This window comes from Triturus cristatus, chromosome 3_1 (assembly GCF_964204655.1).
Source record: "Triturus cristatus chromosome 3_1, aTriCri1.1, whole genome shotgun sequence".
NCBI classification, from domain to species: Eukaryota; Metazoa; Chordata; class Amphibia; order Caudata; family Salamandridae; genus Triturus; species Triturus cristatus.
This window is the reverse complement of record NC_140583.1, coordinates 993,540,299-993,558,285: the sequence shown is the minus strand read 5'-3', so window position 1 is coordinate 993,558,285 and position 17,987 is coordinate 993,540,299. Positions and strand designations below refer to the sequence as shown.

General features: G+C 42.9%; 1 protein-coding gene across 3 annotated transcripts in view; it reads left to right on the top strand.

The window, feature by feature from the left end:
• Window positions 1-17,987, top strand: part of CTPS1 (CTP synthase 1) — a 225,585-nt gene that overhangs the window by 112,372 nt on the left and 95,226 nt on the right. For 2 of the 3 annotated variants that reach the window (XM_085645669.1, XM_085645670.1), the window contains exon 18: window positions 2,607-2,697. The exons of the other annotated variant lie outside the window; for it this stretch is intronic. In XM_085645669.1, the coding sequence (XP_085501795.1) occupies window positions 2,607-2,691 (85 nt within the window). In that variant the 3' untranslated portion in view covers window positions 2,692-2,697. The remainder of the gene's footprint in view (window positions 1-2,606; window positions 2,698-17,987) is intronic. 3 annotated transcript variants of the gene reach the window in all.

Below are 17,987 nucleotides of genomic sequence, written 5' to 3'. Positions count from 1 at the left end.
TTAAGTGACATGTTTTTGTTATGGAGAAAAACGTGACCTTTAATTGCAGGTCCCTATTATTAAAGCTATAGTTAAAAGGCCACACCTATTCCATTCTTCTATTTCTTGAGACCACCTATATTGCAAAATCCGATCACTAGAGCCAATATGAGTGTACTGTGGTAATATGATCGATTCTGAGTAAAAAAAATACCTCTCTGTGGTGTTTATTGCAGTGTAATACAAATTTTACATTATATCCAGGGCCACTGGAATTATGCGATTGTGCAGCTGCAGCGATTTTAGCATAATTATTGATTTGCCACATTTGCCACATAATCTATTATCTGCCCACATAATTGTAGATTTTACCAAAAACATTTTTTATTTCTATCTGAAACGGTTACAAAATTGATAAAATGCAGCGTCATGCGTTGCTGCGCAGTGGAAGGCCCTTTGCAAAACTGAACTGATCACTTTTCTGCTGCTTATTGCTATATTTCGGCGTTGAACTGGTACTAATGAGGTACAATCAAAGACCATACAGTGTTACCAAGTTTAAAAATGATGAAATAATGAAGTAATACTTTTACAAAATGGGCCACATTATGCCACATAATTTGCCTTTTCTTGCTGCAAAATCTACTCAGCTGTGCCACATAATTTGGTCCTCTACAGTCACATAATTCCAGTGGCCCCAATTATATCCCTAGTCACTTTTTCATAGCTTCTCATAATAAACGGATTAGGCCTATTGCTTACAGTAGAACTGATTTGAATTATTTTAGAGAGCTAGCAGGTGAGCTACAGTCTTTTGAAAAAATTACAGCCTATGTGCCTCAGCCTCTCACGTTCCTGAGGCTTGCCTGGTGCTGCGGCGGGCTGGACAGCGCTCAGAGTCCGCGCGTCAACTGATTGTAGTGACTCTGAGTAATTATGGTAATTTATTATCAATCAACTGAGATAATCAGCGCTGGGGCCCCTCACATCCTGTTTGGTGGTGCGGATTCCACAGTGCCCTTCTATTTGTGGTGCTCTGCAGCAGTTTTAAGATCCTCTTAGAGTTTCTTGTTGCTCAAATGGGTGTCATTTCTGATATTTATATGTTTCCCATGCCTTCATTGCTTGATTTTGCTCACGAGAAAGTGTCACTCATAGCCGTCGAATGTCATACACTGAAATTATGAAAATGTTACTCATAAGCAATCTGAAACCTTGGCAGCTATGCGGGCCCATAGGAGGCCTGTAGGTATTGGCCTCAGTAAAGATGGTTTTAGGAGCTGCAAAGTCTTAAGTGGCGGGGTTTAGAAGATGCGGGACGGCCCTATAGAATGACAAGACCTGAGGAGATGACTAGAATGGGTTCCAGAGTAGCGTGCTACTCGCCAATAAAGCGTTTCAACACTCCATCAGGGTTAAAAGCACTATATAAGTGCAAACCTTTTTCCCTTTTCCACCCCTCCCCAACCCTTCTCAATCCAAATAACTGACTAACCTATCCACCACTCAAATTTCATGTTTCACCATACAAATTCAACACTATTCCTTATGGGTTCCAGAGTAGCGTGCTACTCACCAAAAAAGCGCTTAGAACCCCCATCAGGGGTAGCAAGCGCTATATAAATACAAACCACTTTCCCTCTTCTATCCCGCCACCTACACTTCTCTGTCCAAATAACTGACTAACATATCCACCACTCAAATTACTTCTTATTTAACTACACCCGACATTTCCCCAACCTATGATCAGACCTCTAGTTGAGAATCTTTAGTGAAATCTTAGATTGGTACCACTGTTGGAGTCCTGTGCTTTTCTAAAGCCGAAGTGTACTTGCCGGTGTAACCAATTCATGTCATGGTGTGTATGTAAATTGCAAACCTGCCTTAAGAGCCATCATGTGGCGCTGTGTGTGTGGAATGCACCGTATTTTCATTTTTATAAGCAAAAGTTTGGAGTGATGTTTGCACTGATATTTGTCACTGCACTGATATTTGTCACTGCACCCATATGCGCAGTCCGGTTTTTAGCGCACATTGCATTGGCTGCAGCGCACAGAGACCCAGCACTGCCGCACACAGAGGAAAAAGGGAGGGAACATTGAGGGTGGCATAATACATGCTGCATTCCTCAGAGGCCTCTCCCTGGCTACCATGGTGCCATAGAAACACATTACAAGGGACTTACAGGTAGGCCAGAGTTGTGCCAATTTTTTAAACAATGGTACAGGTAAGGGAAAGAACACATGCCCTGGGAACCTAATTGGCAGAGACCCAGGGCACACTCGGTCAAAGTGCATCATGTATCTGGTAAAAAGTTAGTGGGTAACAATGCAAATAGGACACTTTTACTACATTTACTTTTACAACTTTTGGGTCATTATTTTTCTTACTTTTTTTATAAACATTGTAGACTGGTCATATCTGAAGAAATTCTGCCTGCTCTAACCTTTCTATTGAGCACAGCTAAATTTTATTTATGGCTACAAGTCCGAAACGTAGTACTTTTAACTAATTTGATCAATTTGCTTATATAAAAGTAGCATCCCTTATGTATTTAAATGCTCTATGCATAAATAAAGCGAATGGAAGAGCTTAACCACCAATAAAAACCTTCTGAATCCTCACAGAGACACCTACAGCGACAGAAGTGATAGCAGCTCCCCTGATTCAGAGATCGCAGAACTTAAGTTACCATCAATAAATCACGACTGATTCCTGGTAATTTATACAGTCTCTTTACTTAGCTAAATGCTGTTTTTGTTTGTTAATTCTTTACCATAACCTGTTCTTTTATGGTCAATTTGAAATATATCAGAAAAAAGTGTGTTTTATAATAATGCTCAGTCTCTGTTGTGCAGCCCCTAGAAAAGGTATGAAGAGTATAAATGTAAAAATTAATGAAGTGTCCCTGTAAATATTTACTGAAGCATTTGGTTTGAAAATTATAATACAAAACAAAGTTTGCAAGATTGTAAACAGAGAATTTAATCTTATTAAAACGTTGGTTCTTTTAAGCATGTGTTTGCACATGTGTGAAGTGGCTAACCAAAGTGAGAAAGTGAAGAAAATAAACATTCATTGAAAACTAGATGCTTAAGGATGAAACTCAAGGGCTCCAAAAAGGGAATTCACCTTGCTAAAGTATATTCTCCTGTAATGACATAGTCTTATCCCGGGTGTGTTGAACTGTTATATAGCTTTGTGTCCCGAAATGGCACAACGCCAAATACTTCACCCTTCTGGGACCATTTATGGTACACAAAGAAGTTTGTCATCTGAATTAAAATTGATTTCACACTCATCCATCCACTCCAACAGTGGGGAGGAAAAAGCTGAGCTATCCGTATTTAGAAATATTAGTAGTTCCTCTTCACCTGCTCATGTAGACTTGTGCACCATTCAAATTTCTGTTTACCCTCTATAAAATGCTGCCATAGATGTGTTGTTTCCTGCTTCTCGTATCGTAGCACAATGAGCCCAGACATTTAGGATGTGGGTGTGTGTGTGTGTGTGTGTGTGTGTGTGTGTGTGTGTGTGTGTGTGTGTATATGTGTGTGTGTGTGTATGTATGTATGTGTATGTATGTATGTATGTGTATGTGTATATATATATATATATATATATATATATTTATAGCTGGTACTCGTCCCGCAGTCCATGTGCTTGGAAAGGATGAAGCGAACCCAAATTCAGTGCTTTCAAAGTTTTATTTCGTGCCCTGCACCGCCGCCATTACGCGTTTCAGCCCTCTAGGGGCCTTGGTCACATGATGCATCACATGGCTCTTTCTATTCCATTTAAAGTGACAGTGCGCGGGAAGGACAAGCAATCACTTCCGTATCTACATCATAGAAACTGAAGACATTTCATCATAATGCTACGTAAAGTGCTTTCAGATTTTCAAATGCAAATTGTTGATTCCAATTTGATACAAAGCTATGTGCAAAATAACGCAAATTTTTGGTCTAAATACCAGACACTCATTAACATGACTAATAAATAAATAAATATACTTATTAAAAGTCTTACAAGGTTAAACAAGGTTGTATAAACACTCACATTTTATCAAAATCCTGGGACACATTATAAAACAGGTTAAAACCATGTGTAAGTGAACCATTGAAAACGAGTGACAGAGATTGAAAAGGGAACATTTAGGTACAATACCATATTCCCATCTTGATATTGTTAAATCGTAACAGTATCAAAGCCCGATGTATCCAATCTCATGTTGTACCGATCGTACTGGTACCCAGTTATCACCTTGTTAAAATTGCTAGAAACTTGCCAGACAATTGTCCAAAACTGCCCCTGTGGGCTATTGCACTAGCGAGTACTGAAAGCACCTAAAGTTTTCTGTCCGCCCGATGTCACCCTCAAATCGTGTCAATAACCTATTGTGCAAAATTGTGTTTAAATAGAATAAAAAATATATAAAGGATTTTTTATTTCATAGGTTAAAAAAGAACTAGCAGCTTAAATGTTTGAGGATAGCAGGATTGAATGTCAAGTAATTAAAAAAATCATAAGTGAGTAAAAAAATCCTCACTAGAATTCAATCCATTTGGAATCTTGCTATCTAACTCAAGTATAAATCTGGTTTCCAGTTTGCTTAACAGAGAATCGCGGTTCCCACCTCTTCTTAGGGGAGGAACTGAGTCTATTAGGTAGTATCGTAACTCACTAGATCTCCTTGCATGTACTTCATCAAAGTGGCGAGCTACTGGATATGTGGGATCACCATGATTAATAGCTCGGATGTGCTGTAAAATTCTTTTATGTGCCTGGAGTCTTGTGCTACCCACGTAGCGTAGTCCACATGGGCACTCAAGCACATAAATGACAAACTCTGTTTTACAGGTGAGTTTTTTTATCAATTTTCGTGATCCTGTTGTTCAATGGAGTAGTATATTCTGTTCTGTTCACTCCATGTGTACATGCTTTGCAACTAGCACATTTGATAAAACCTTTGCTAGTCGATAACCACGTTGTATTTTCAATCAACTCCGGGATACTCTTGACTAGGGAATCACTCATGGAGCGTGCCTTTCTAAAAGTCAAATTAGGTGACCGAGAAAGTGTATCGCCCAGGACCAAATCACTTTTGACCAACGCCCAGTTTCTATTAATGATCTTTCTTATAGTATGTTGTTGTTGACTATAAGTTAGGATTAATCTGGGTGGTTGTGAGGTCCCTGGTTCAGTGGTAGGAACGATAGACGATTTAATGGCCAATGCCTGTGTTCTACCCTGCTTGTTAGCCTTAGACATGGCTGTGTCTATCATTCTAGCGGTATATCCCCGTCTAAGAAATCTAGCTCGGCATTCAGACTGTGCCCTCAAACAGTCTGAATCAATAGTGCACACTCTTCTGATACGCAACATCTCCCCAAAGGGAATACTGTGGATCAAGTGTGCAGGGTGGTGACTTGAAGCATGTAAAAGAGAGTTACCAGCAGTTGCCTTCCTATGGAGTCTCGAATGCAAATGGTTGTCAAGGATAAAGAGTTCAACATCCAAAAAACAAATGCTGTCACAACTGATTTGACCTGAGAATTTCAAATTTAAGTTATTCTCATTAATGTCATCAATAAATTGGAGAGCCCCAATCTTCGGGCCCTTCCAAATAATTAAAAGGTCATCAATGTACCTATACCAGCGTACTATATGGTTGAGCATAACTTCTTCAAATGATGACTTGAGGACCTGTTCCTCCCAAAGTCCCAAATGCAGACAGGCGTAATTTGGGGAGAAACAGGCCCCCATTGCCACGCCCCTTATCTGCTGGTAGACCTGTCTTTGAAATAAAAAGAAATTATTCTCTAGGCACATAGAGATGATTGACATTAACATTTTGTTGTGTTCAACGAAACAAATAGGGCGTTTACTCAAATAATATTCAACAGCCTTGAGTCCGTCTCTGTGGTTAATACTGGTATACAGTGATGAGACATCAAGGGAAATAAGCAAATAGTCATCATGCCACACAACATCATCCAATTTGCCCAAAAGGTCACCTGTATCGAGAATGAAAGAGGGTAAATGTCTCACAAATCCTTGTAGAAAAAAAGTCAACATATTTACTCGCATTCTCTAAGATACTATTGCGGGCTGATATGATTGGCCTCCCTGGTGGCAGTAAGGCATTCTTGTGAACCTTTGGTATGAAATAAAGTACTGGCATGACTGGATGGTCGTTCTTAAGAAAATGGAATTCGTCCGATGTTAGGAACCCCTTGCTTTTCCATGCCAGTAAATTCGAATAGAACATATTCCAAAAGGATTTGACCAGAACCATGTCGCTCCTTCTGTAACAGTCAGTCACATTCAACTGACTCAAGGCTTCTGCCATGTACATGTTGCGTGGCCAAAGAACAATGTTGCCACCCTTGTCAGATTGTCTAATAATGTCCTTATTGTCCTGAAGTTTTTTCATCAGAAGATAATACTGATTATCCTGGGCAGTATACTTTCTTTTGATGGCCCCTTGTCTTTTGTATAGAGTTTTTAGTTCCTGTGCAACCTTATCATGAAATAGATCAATGTTGTCCCTAATCATGATGGGGCAAAATGTTGATTTGGCTTTAAAAGATGTTAAAGCCCCAATGTCTTGCCTTGCTATTTCTTGGCTGAATGATGACAATGAGTTACCAGCCTCTTGTTGCAGGTCATACATATCACGCATCAAATCCACATCGCCCACCGTTAATGCTGAAGAGGTTTTACCAAGAACTTCAACCTGTCTGTTTCTGGCGGGTTGCATTAGATGAAACTTGCGTAGTTTTAATTTGCGTACAAATTTGAACACATCGATGCGGCATTCTGCGTAATTAAAGTCACTTCTGGGACTAAAGGACAGGCCTAAGGACAATGTAGAAGTCTCATTTTTAGTCAAAGAAATATCAGAGAGATTGATAATGGTCTGGTCATCACTGTTTTGGATTGAATTCCCTATTTGCGAACCCACTGTTTCTTTGCTTTTCTGTTGTAATATTTTTTGCCTGCGTTGTTTGCATTTCTGTCGTCTTTCCCTTCTTTTGATGTTGCATCTGAGTTGTCCTTGACATCTTGGACACGTGGACGCAGGGTTTGTCTTCTGGCCTGGCGCAGACAGTCCACTTCCTGCGCCAAGGAAAACTTCTGAAACCCCGACCTCTGAGCCCTTGTGAGTTCGTTGTCGGATTCGCTATCGATAGCCGAGCTCAAGTCAGAGATTGAAGTGGACGGTATCGGTTCTTTAGTAGCACCACTAGGAACTGACATTGGTAAAATCACCTTTTTGCTTTTACGCTGTCGTATTTCCTAGAAAACGTAAATACTTGACCATGTTCATAATCAAGTTTGTCCCTTTGGAACTTATATGTCTTTCTTTTCTTTATAATCTCCTCCTCACGTGCAAGTCGGCCCAACATTTCCTCTTTGTATTTGGTGATGAGGGCTGTTACCTCTACCTTGTTAATTTCAATGTTGAGTAAATCAATCTCCCTCTGAATTGCTTCACGGTCACTCACAGCATACATCACAAGGAGAACAACCAACCTGCGTGAGGATTCCAAGTTACACTCAGCCCACTCTGAGAGCATTTTAGGGTCAGGGTTTTCATAGCTGGGGGCAAGCATAATGCGGAGCCCCCTAGGTATGCATCCAACTTCAAGGTATCTACTAAGAGACTTGTGCTCCCACCATTTAGCTTGTTCCGATTTCATAAGTTTTTCCAGTTTTTTAAAAAGTTCTCGTACATCTGAGTTGCCATCCAATGTACTGTGAACCTTTAGACTTGGTGCGAGTTCTCCGCTTGGTGAGTCATCAAACATATCACATGCTGCAGCCTCTCTGCTACGCAACATATCTGCGGACATGGTGCTAATAATTCCGGTCAAATGTAAGTGGTGATTGCAGGCACCTGGTTAAATGTCAATAACCTTAATCACCGCACACTCCTTCACCGGGCACTGTGAGAGCTCCTACCTCTGCTCTGCTTCCGGGGCTGGCTTCGTCCGATACCAGCTCCTTCCCGCGTCGCTGTAGGTGCTTGTTACGCAGCCTGGGGGTACCACGGTTTGTCCTTCATGAAGACTGTGTCAATCCCGACAGGAAAGCCGGAATGGTAGCTTCTTGCTGCTCGACCCAAAAAAAAAAAACTCGAAGGAGGGGTTTCGCCAATACCGAGGAAGCCACTCGGTAAAATATATCCGGTACTCGTCCCGCAGACCATGTGCTTGGAAAGGACGAAGCGAACCCAAATTCAGTGCTTTCAAAGTTTTATTTTGTGCCCTGCACCGCCGCCATTACGCGTTTCAGCCCTCTAGGGGCCTTGGTCACATGATGCATCACATGGCTCTTTCTACACCATTTAAAGTGACAGTGCGCGGGAAGGACAAGCAATCACTTCCGTATCTACATCATAGAAACTGAAGACATTATTTATATATATAATCTCTGATAGAGGCATCTAGCCGTAGATTCCTTAACTTGTGAATTCTCCCCAGGCGTCGGATCGGATCCGGAAAACTTTTCTCAGCAGTAACTCTGCGCGCCAGGGTTCGGCGCCGCATGGCTCTGTAATACGTCGGTTCAGAATATGACGTCAGTGGAGCCATATATGTCCCCTCTGGCGTGCTGACGTCAGTTTCTTCTTTTTCCATTAGCATGTGGATTCGAAGTAGTGCATCTCTAGCCATTTTTTTGGCCTGCTGTGATGAACTTTTCACATCTGAAACAGTGTGCTAAATTCCTATGCCCTCTGGGTTTTAGTCCTGTGGGTCCTGTACTCACAACATGTCTGGTAGGTATCCACATTATTTTGGTATGCGGTGCTTGGCAAAGCATCACGACTGCCAGCGGTTGAAGCCAAAGGGGCTGCAGGAGCGACACATGAAAATTCTGATGGCATGGTTGTTGCAGGCCTCAAGCTCCTCGTGGCGGCGGTCATACAGGGGTCGTTTCTGTGAGCGCTACCCTTCATCCCGTGGTCAACAACAGCAGTCCCAGTCTCCGGCTACGTCTCATGGTAAGCGGTATCATAAGAGATCAAAGTCCCAGGCCTCTCTGGTTCCTTCGACTTGCAATGTGGATCGCGGTGACTCTTCTGCTTCCGCTCGGGCGTCTCACCTGCACCTCCCAGCTTTTCCTGGAGCCGGGGTGACCTGGAACCAGATGCAGGAGTACTACAAGACTCTTCATCTTGTCTTTGGGCCCTTGTCTCCCTCTGGAGCGCCTGTGGACCCCAAGGAGGTCGTAGGTGCAGTAACTGCGTCATTGCCAGCGGGTTCGCCCTCGTGGCAGTTCCAGTTTCAGACACAGAGGCGTCGGTGCATGGTCCTTCGGGGCTTCCCCTAGTGACGTCTGTGCGCTTCGTAGGGTCAGTTTCGCCTCTGCTCCTTGCATCTGCGCCAAAGTCTACCGACTCCTTTCTTCCTTCTCTTGCAGACATCAGCACGGCGCCATTCGACGCAGTTTATGGAGCCGTTTTCGGCGCCAATGGTATCTGAGGATGTTTCACAGGGCCAGTTGGGGGAAGAATGTGAGGGGATACCTCCCTTGGAGCAGCCAATGCTTGTGGCTCCTACTATGTTGGACAGCTGGATTGCTGAGCTGGGTGAAGCGAGCGGACTCAAATTATCCCCTGGTTCCCCTCTTTTATCGCCTCCTGGCCTTGCTTGGAAGCCAGTTCCTCTTTGGCAGAAGTTTTGAAAAGAGTGACTGATGTCTTACATCTAACTCTACCTACAGTGGAGATGGCTACGGACCCTTTTATTGAGGTCTTTCATCCCAGCTAGTCGGTGTTGAGCCAGTACTCCCCTTTTTTGAGACACTTTCTGATATTTTGTTGGGAGCATGGGCAAAACCTGAGTCGGGTGTATCGGTGGACCGTACTATTGCTCACAAATACCGCCTTGCCCCAGGGGATTCTGCTTGCCTCATTCGACAGCCGACTCACCGCAGCTTTGTGATCCAGGCCATTACGCCGTCCCCTGAGATGGAGAACCTTCCCCGTTCCCCCCCTTGACAAAGAGTCTTGGAAGCAGGATTCCTGCGAAAAACGTGTTTTTTTTTTTTTGTTTTTTTTTACTCCCCTAGTGTGGCGTTATGCTTCACCAACACGATTTGCATCCTCAAACGCTTTCTCCATGGCTTGTGGGATTCCTTGGCCCAACTTTTGCCTTTTTTCCCATAGGGCGAGTCGAACCAATTGATTTTAGATGGTCGCCAGGTGGCCAAACTGCTCATCGGGTGTGGTATGGACTCCACCGATTCCATTGGTTGAGCCATGGTGTCTGCTGTGACATTGTGCCGACACACCTGGCTTCGGGCTTGCGGATTTTCAGGTGTCACCCAGTTAGCCTTTCTTGACATTCGATTTGATGGGGTTCATCTTTTTGGAGCCCAAGCAGATGCAGCCTTACGTAGGTTTCGGGCTAGTCTGGGAGGGCCAGACCCTTAGCTTGCACCACACCACTCCCTTTTCCCCTTGTTATTGCAACACTGTTTGCGTTTTGTGGCATCAGTTGCCAGATCAGTTTCTTTGCCCTGGTCTTCTGGTGCTACTGGCTAGCTGCCTGTCTTGAGAGCCTGCATACCCTACTGGGCGGTGGGGTTCTTTTTTAATATGTCTGTTGTGTGAATCCCTCATCACGGAATATCCTTGTGTGATACTGGCCACTTGGGCTTATTGCCCTTTCTTCTGTACCTTGACTGTGGCTCAGAACTTGCCGATTTTCATGGAGACATTTTGTCCCTAAGCTTTGGGATTCAATGGTGCTGCCTTGTGCCTCTGGTTGTAGAGGTACACGCAAACCAAGAGTTAAAATTCCTCTGATGTTAGAAAATATATGGCACACCTCGGGTACTTGCCTGTCCTCACCGCTGCGGGCGCTCAGCAGGGTCTGTGTGGTTGGCATTCAATTGTGGAACAGCATAGGTTTTCCTGTTTTCCTTCTGCCCTACCTCATGGTCGTTGCTCATCTTTTATCCTTCCCTCCCTGTTGTTGCTTGACCTTTTATCCTTGCCTTCCGGCTGTTGTGTGATCTGTTGAGCAGTCATTGTATGAACCTGTGTTCTATATGTATATCATGTACCATGGTTGCCTTTCTGATGGGGATTGCTTCCCTCATTTGTCTTGTGGGAGTCTTTCTACTGGATATCCCGTTGGGTAATTCTGGAATACTCAGTCATACCTGCTTCTTGACCTCCTAGGTCTAGGTATTTGTACGCAGTTTTGGACAAGCGCACTCTTTCACGTTTTCTCCTTTGGGAATATGTGCCTGTTGAGATCCTTCATATAGGCAATGTTGTCTTGTGATCTAGCCACTCTCTGTTCTTGGAGGGTCATTTCCCCCCCACTTTTCACTTTCTATCGCTGGTACTTGGGGCATTCTCAGCGTGCTTTCAGCTTTGCCATGTATTATCGGGCTGCAGCATGCATTACCTGCATAGGTATATTGCTAGGTCGGTTTTCAGTTTTTCATGTCTATTTATGCTCTTTGGATGTATTTTGTTACATGGGGCTTTGAGCCATGCAGTGTCAATCTTTTATCGGTCTCCTGATATAAAAAAAACCAAACTGTAATAATAATAAATAAATACGACAAACAGGGGTGGAATTTCTCTCTGTTACTTACAGCTAATACCTGGTCGTTGATCTTTTCTTGTGGCGTCACCTTATCATACTAGGACCCCCCATTTCTAGATATCCAGTTGAATTTCTTCCTGTTATACTTAGGCGTACACAGGAGGATTGTGTTCTTTGTAAAGAATCACCAGCCTTAAAACGACTATTATTAACCACTTTTTGCAGACATCCGTTTTGAAGTGTACTCTACACGTGATACATTTTTTTGCCCTGAGGAAGTTCCCTATATGGGAATGAAACGCGTTGGCTGGATTGTCTACACTTAATGAATTTTAAAAGAATTTTTGGAATAAAGAAGTTATTTTTCTAACTATACTAGCCTTTTGATCTTCTTGAGCTGCGCACCCCCGTTTGTCGTATTTTCCTTTGATCTGGAGCACAGTGACGACACTCAACGGCTGGCGCTGGGGTAGTTTGCACAGCAATCCTACAGGTAGGAGCTGACACGAGGTGCGGCATAGGAGGTCTGCCGTTGTTGCTTTGGGATAACAATAATAAATAAATAAAAGCGAGAGAAAAAGGAAACCGGATGGAGCGTTCTCCATGATAGAACTCCCTACTTCTTCGTTTGGTGACTGTCTCGTTTTATAGGGCCTTCCCCTGCTTGGATTAAGGTGGTTTGTGTCTGTTGGCCCTTCTTCTGTTGCTCTTATCAGGGCAGAAGCCTCATGTTTTGTTTCGTACCCTTTTTAGGTCTCGCTGGGCCAGCGCATGCGTTGCTCTGCGAGAAATTTAGTGCGTGGGTTTTCAAAGTACTGCCACAGGCTTTTGGTGGCCTAGCGCTTGCGTTCACGCGCGCAGCCGCCATCTGTCTTTGATCGCTTTAACTTTCGCGGGGCGCGCGGCCAATGCTTGTTAACTGTGCTCCTATGTCATGAATCTAAAATATTGAACTGATTTCAAGTTGCCGCATGTCAGCGGTGACTTTTTGCCTTATTATTCTCGCACTTGTTAAGATTGTATTTGAGTAAAATGTACACATCGATATCCACTGTGTTCTGCAAATACATCAATAACAATTGTATGACGAGCTCCAATAGAAGCCATGGAGTAATAGCCTCATGTAAATGAAAGGTTTGCGCTTAACGCAGAATAGCATGTATCTTTCCAAAAGATCCTGTATGCCTTCACAACTATTAGAAAGCCTGCTACGCCTTACAAAACACATATCGCGCAATTGCCAGCCCCTTGCGAGTGTTACGACATTTTCACAAAACACCCACTTTTTATCTTTTTTCTTTTCCTTTCTTTTATTCATCTTTCTTTACTCTGTCCTTCTACCCTGCCGGTCTTTTCTCTTTTCTTTAGCGATAGCAGACAACCAGATTACACTATCGGGCGGCAATCCATTGTGATGTCTGCCAAGATAACCGGATCCGACGGAATCGCAAAGTACTTAATGGGGATGCGATTTCGAGCCTGTTGTCAGTCAACCTGTGTAGAGGGACTGACGTGGTTCTACACGTGCACGTAGCTGCTGCACGTGCCTTTGGTCTATGGGAACGCTGTTAAATAGGTAAGAGCCCGTCTCTCCCCATCAGAGACACCAGGCCCCTCGCAGGAAACCCACATTCACTTCATTCTCCCTATGTCTCCCACTATTATACACTAGCAGATCGCCGATTCTGATTAAGTCTTTTGAATTTTTGATCACCGCAGGTCGGAGCAACCATACTTCCTGTGTTACCTTTATCTTTCCCGGTAAGAATCCTCCCCTCGATGCACAATGTAGGTCATTACACTGGCATTGCACGTTACTGACATTTACCACTCTTTCACAGAGATTAATATGAATTGCACGGATCGTTGTGGTCCCACGCAGTATTCCTGTTACCCACCTCCAGACTAATCAATCAGTGCTATCGTTCTCGCTGTGAGCCTCCCTCCCCTCACTCTGGGGTAAGCTCTGCTACTGAAGTACTATCTCCAATAATTGTGTGCTAATTACCATGTAAGCAATCCACCGGCATTATCTTTGACTTTATTCTTGTATCCTTTTTCCTCGCTAGGTCCAGCGTGAGTAATCCTTTATCCCTCATATTTCCTTGTGGTTCACGTTCATCAGGCTGTTGCACAACCAAACAAAAAGGTACAGGCCTCCCCCATGCGCTCCAATACTAGTAACATTGCCACTATTAAGGTCACACATTGATAGTTTCCTTGTGTTTTAATTTTAGATGTCCCTACATCACTAGGTCCTGAAGAGACCCTTCATTGCACAAAGGGTCGAAACGCCGTCGACAAAAATTAAAGCGAACCATCAACCAGCGCTTATTATTCCATAAGGACGCTGTTCCCATTTTTCTCATTATTTACGATGGTCGACTTAACAAATTATTGGAAACCAAATGTATATGTCACAAATATGTCACCAATGTTTTAGGTTCCATGTTCAATGGGGACACTACACACTATTGCTCTGTTTTTGAAATATACTGTATATTCTTTCATACATAAAATAACGACTATAATAACCAGAAATAGGTGTATATGATTTCATCTCCTTTTGATATCGACATAACCCTTTTTATTGCGATTGCGCATACATAATCAGAGATTGTTATATTGTTCCACAGGAACCATTGTTTCTGTTAAGGCAGGCGACCACATTCTAAGCATGACTATCAGCAAATCACATGCAGTTAATATTGTCTATTTCTAAAGCTCACTGACATCATTGAAATTGAGTGTGTGTGCAATGTATTGTTTTTTTATTGCAAATCACAACACTTGCAACAACAACAAACCAGCATTGGCATAGCCAATAGGTCTCGCCTTTGGGACCTTATAAGTATTTAGTTATGCAGCAGGTCCCAAAGGCGAGACCTTTTGGCTATGCCAATGCTTGTTTAGTGTTCTTTGGGGTTCACATAAGGCATTCTGATTGCTGCCAGGTGCTTTTGTGTAGGTTTTCGCATCCTTTCCCTCAGACTTGGTTTTCCCTTGCCAGGGTTATCTGTTCCTCTTTTTTTAGCCCTTGGTCTTTCTTTCTAACCTGGCGGTGGGGGATGTAATTAATTTTGTTATGCTTGGACTGGTCCATTCACACTCTTCTTAATTTTAGTTGTTCTTTTCACTTAGTGGTTTGCTTTAGCTCCTCTAGTGACTACGTTCTTTCATCTAAGATAGATGCCATCTTCTGCTTAGTCGATCTAGTGGCTCAGTCCTCTATTGTATACATAGCAGAGATCTCTGCCCCTTCTACTGGTCCTGCACCCACGTTCCAGTGGAGCCAATTAGTCTTTCCTTTAATTAGATCCATGCTTCTCTTCCTTGGAGCTGGGTTACAACGGGTCTCTGTACTTAGGTAGCACTATGCCTGAGGAAACATGCTCCTTACTCTTGGTGCATGTTACTTGCTTCCATTTCGTTGTGGTCGTTAGCATCTTTGTTCTTACTTTCAGTCCTCTAATGCCATACTAATTTATTGAGCATACTGTACAAAAACGAAACTTGAATGATATCATCAGTGATGTTATCAATTATGTCATTTGAAATGTCATCAGTGATGTCATAGAACAAGTCATGAGTGATGTAATATGTGAGGTCATAAGCAGTGCATGGCGGCGGCACAAGTTATATGTAGCTCTGCTCACCATACCTGGTCAATTTGTTTTTTTTTCTTTTTCTTCAAAATGTTAATATTGTGACGGAGATATTCACCTAACTATGTTACTTCAACCTTTTGGGGTTTTTCCAGTGAATTTCTAAGGTTAAAAAAAATGTATTTTTAAAAAAACAGATGTTTTTATCATGCCCAACCATAACTCTTCTGTTTTTTTAGGTCAAGCATTCGTGGCCTTTTGTATATACTTTAGTACATACTTCTTTGTGGGCTCTCTGCTTTTCCGTTTGTTTCACTGTCCTTAAAAAATTCCATGCTTGCTAGTGGTCAATCCTTTCTCTTTGCCCCTCCATTTGCATTTGGCCCAAGCGCTGAATGTTTTCAGTTGCTCGATGTCCATTTCTGTAAATAGGGCTATAAATCATGCTCTTCTCTGGTTACAAGTGCTGTGCATTCAAAGAACTAGATGAAATGTTACAGGCTGCTCTCCGAGGGCGCCTGTCTCTTCTCCCCACCGGGGTATAGAATCGTGCCACAACTATTTCCATCCAGTTACGTGCTGCCAATTCTCAGCGAAAATCGCAGCCTTTACAATTTTTCATCTAAGTTGCCCCAATATAAGACGGCGACTGCAAGTCATGCGCATGTGGTCATTAACATCATGTAGAGGCGGTCTCGTTTCTTTCATCGTTGCTTGTTACTACAGCTGCCCAAAATACCCCAAGCCATCAAGCAATGTATGTTCTTGGCTAGAAAGCACAGAGGACACCTCCCACAATCCCACCCTGGAGTCTCCCTGCTCTTGTTTACAAGCCAGAGACACGCATTCTGGTGTGTTTTACTGCCTTCTAGAATGCTTAGTTGCTCTGCGTGTGCATTTTTTGGAGTCTTTAGGGCTCTTCCACAATACCATCAATTGTAATTCATGCCTGGTTGAAGTTTGGAAAAAGGAACGCTGGTAGGCAAAATAAATCAATTTTTATATTCAAAATTGTACATTGTAAACTTCGATGTTGCTTATTGTAAACTTCGATGTTGCTTATTTTACTGGAACAATTTTATATATATATATATATATATATATATATTACCTACTGGCGGTCGCCAGTAGGTAGTTATAGTTAGGACCACGTTTCCATAGGAAAACCTCAACATTCTATTTTGAATAACTTTGGCGCCGGTCGACGAATCCTCGCGAATTTCTCAAAATAGGTGGGGCGCTACGCTCCGCTCCTACCCTGAAAGTCTCGGGGGGGATCCGTCAAGCGGGGGCTGAGATAAAAGGGGGGTCCCAAAACGCGTTTTTCCCATGCATTTTTCCATAGGACCTTTAGAACGAGCTACAGCCCGAACGGCTGAACAGAATTACTCAAAATTTGGCAGAGAGGTAGTCCCTAGGTCAAGGAAGTGCCTTTTGTAGGTTTGGTGTAAATCTGTTCAGTAGATTCTGAGAAAATAGCCTTTAAATCAATATATATATCTGAGCCCGCTTACGGTACGCTTACCGTACGCTTACGGTAAGCGTACGGTGGCGTGCGCGAGCGCGATTCTGATTGGCTCTTAGATCTTACTAAACATTCGAATCGGCCGAAACCAGGAAGCGGCGGCCGCCATTTTCTGTGTTTCACTCTGAAAAAAAAAGAGTGAAAACAAGAAAAGGGGGCAATGAGGAGAGTTACAGACCCCCTTACATTTGTGAGGGGGTCAAAGAAGGACTGTAAAGTACAAAACAAACATTTATTGATTTTTAAAAAAAATCACGGGGTACGCGTACGGTAAGCTTACGGTAAGCGTACGGAAGAAACATGGCGTGCGCGAAGGAGATTCTGATTGGCCCATAGATCTTAGTAAACATTCGAATCGGCCGAAACCAGGAAGCGGCGGCCACCATTTTGTGTGTTTCACTCAGAAAAAAAACAGAGAAAACAAGGAAAGGGGGCAATGAGGAGAGTTACAGACCCCCTAACATTTGTAAGGGGGTCAAAGAAGGACAGAAAAGTACAAAAAAAACATTTATTGATTTTAAAAAAAATCACGGGGTACGCGTACCGTAAGCTTACGGTAAGCGTACGGTAAAAAAAATAAAAAAAAATAAATGAAAAGCAGATTTAAGAGTTTAGAAATTAGGGAGCTCTAAAAAGAGCTGTTGTGTTTATGAAGTCATTTTTTAAGTGGTACCTACAAGTAAGTACCGATGCAGAGTCTAAGGTTCAAGAGGAAGACTCTGTTCCCTTCATCATTGAAGTGCACACCATCTCCTCTATAAATGTCTTGCATGTCATAACGCAAGTTGTTGTGGTAAATGGCACCCATACCATAGTCACGGAGGAAAGCAGAAACAGATTTGTTGACGTGCTTTCTTGCTTTGTCAATCTGCGGACAGAAATGATAGGACCAGTTCCATTTTTGCCTTTGGCATATGTTGGAAAACACAAAGGCAGTTTTAGGGAAAAGTGTAAACAGTTGTGCAAAGGTGTCCTTCATAAGCATTTCCAGACCTACCCCAGTCAAAGTGCCTAGGTCATTGCCACCACAGTGCACTATTATGAGGTCAGGGTGTTGGATTTGAATGAAGGATTTCACCAATGGCATCAATTGGTGCCACTTTAACCCTCTCTTGTGAGAAAGTGGCTCTGTATATACTGTTCCCTAATAGGTACAGGGTGTACAGAGTCCACAGTCCCCCAGAGGCTGATAGAGGTCAAAGTTAGGTATGACCTTACTCTCAAAAGTGGTAGCTTGGTCGAGCAGTAAGGCAGTACCAGAGGACAGTGTAAAGCATTTATTGTACACACTCAGTCAGCAAATGG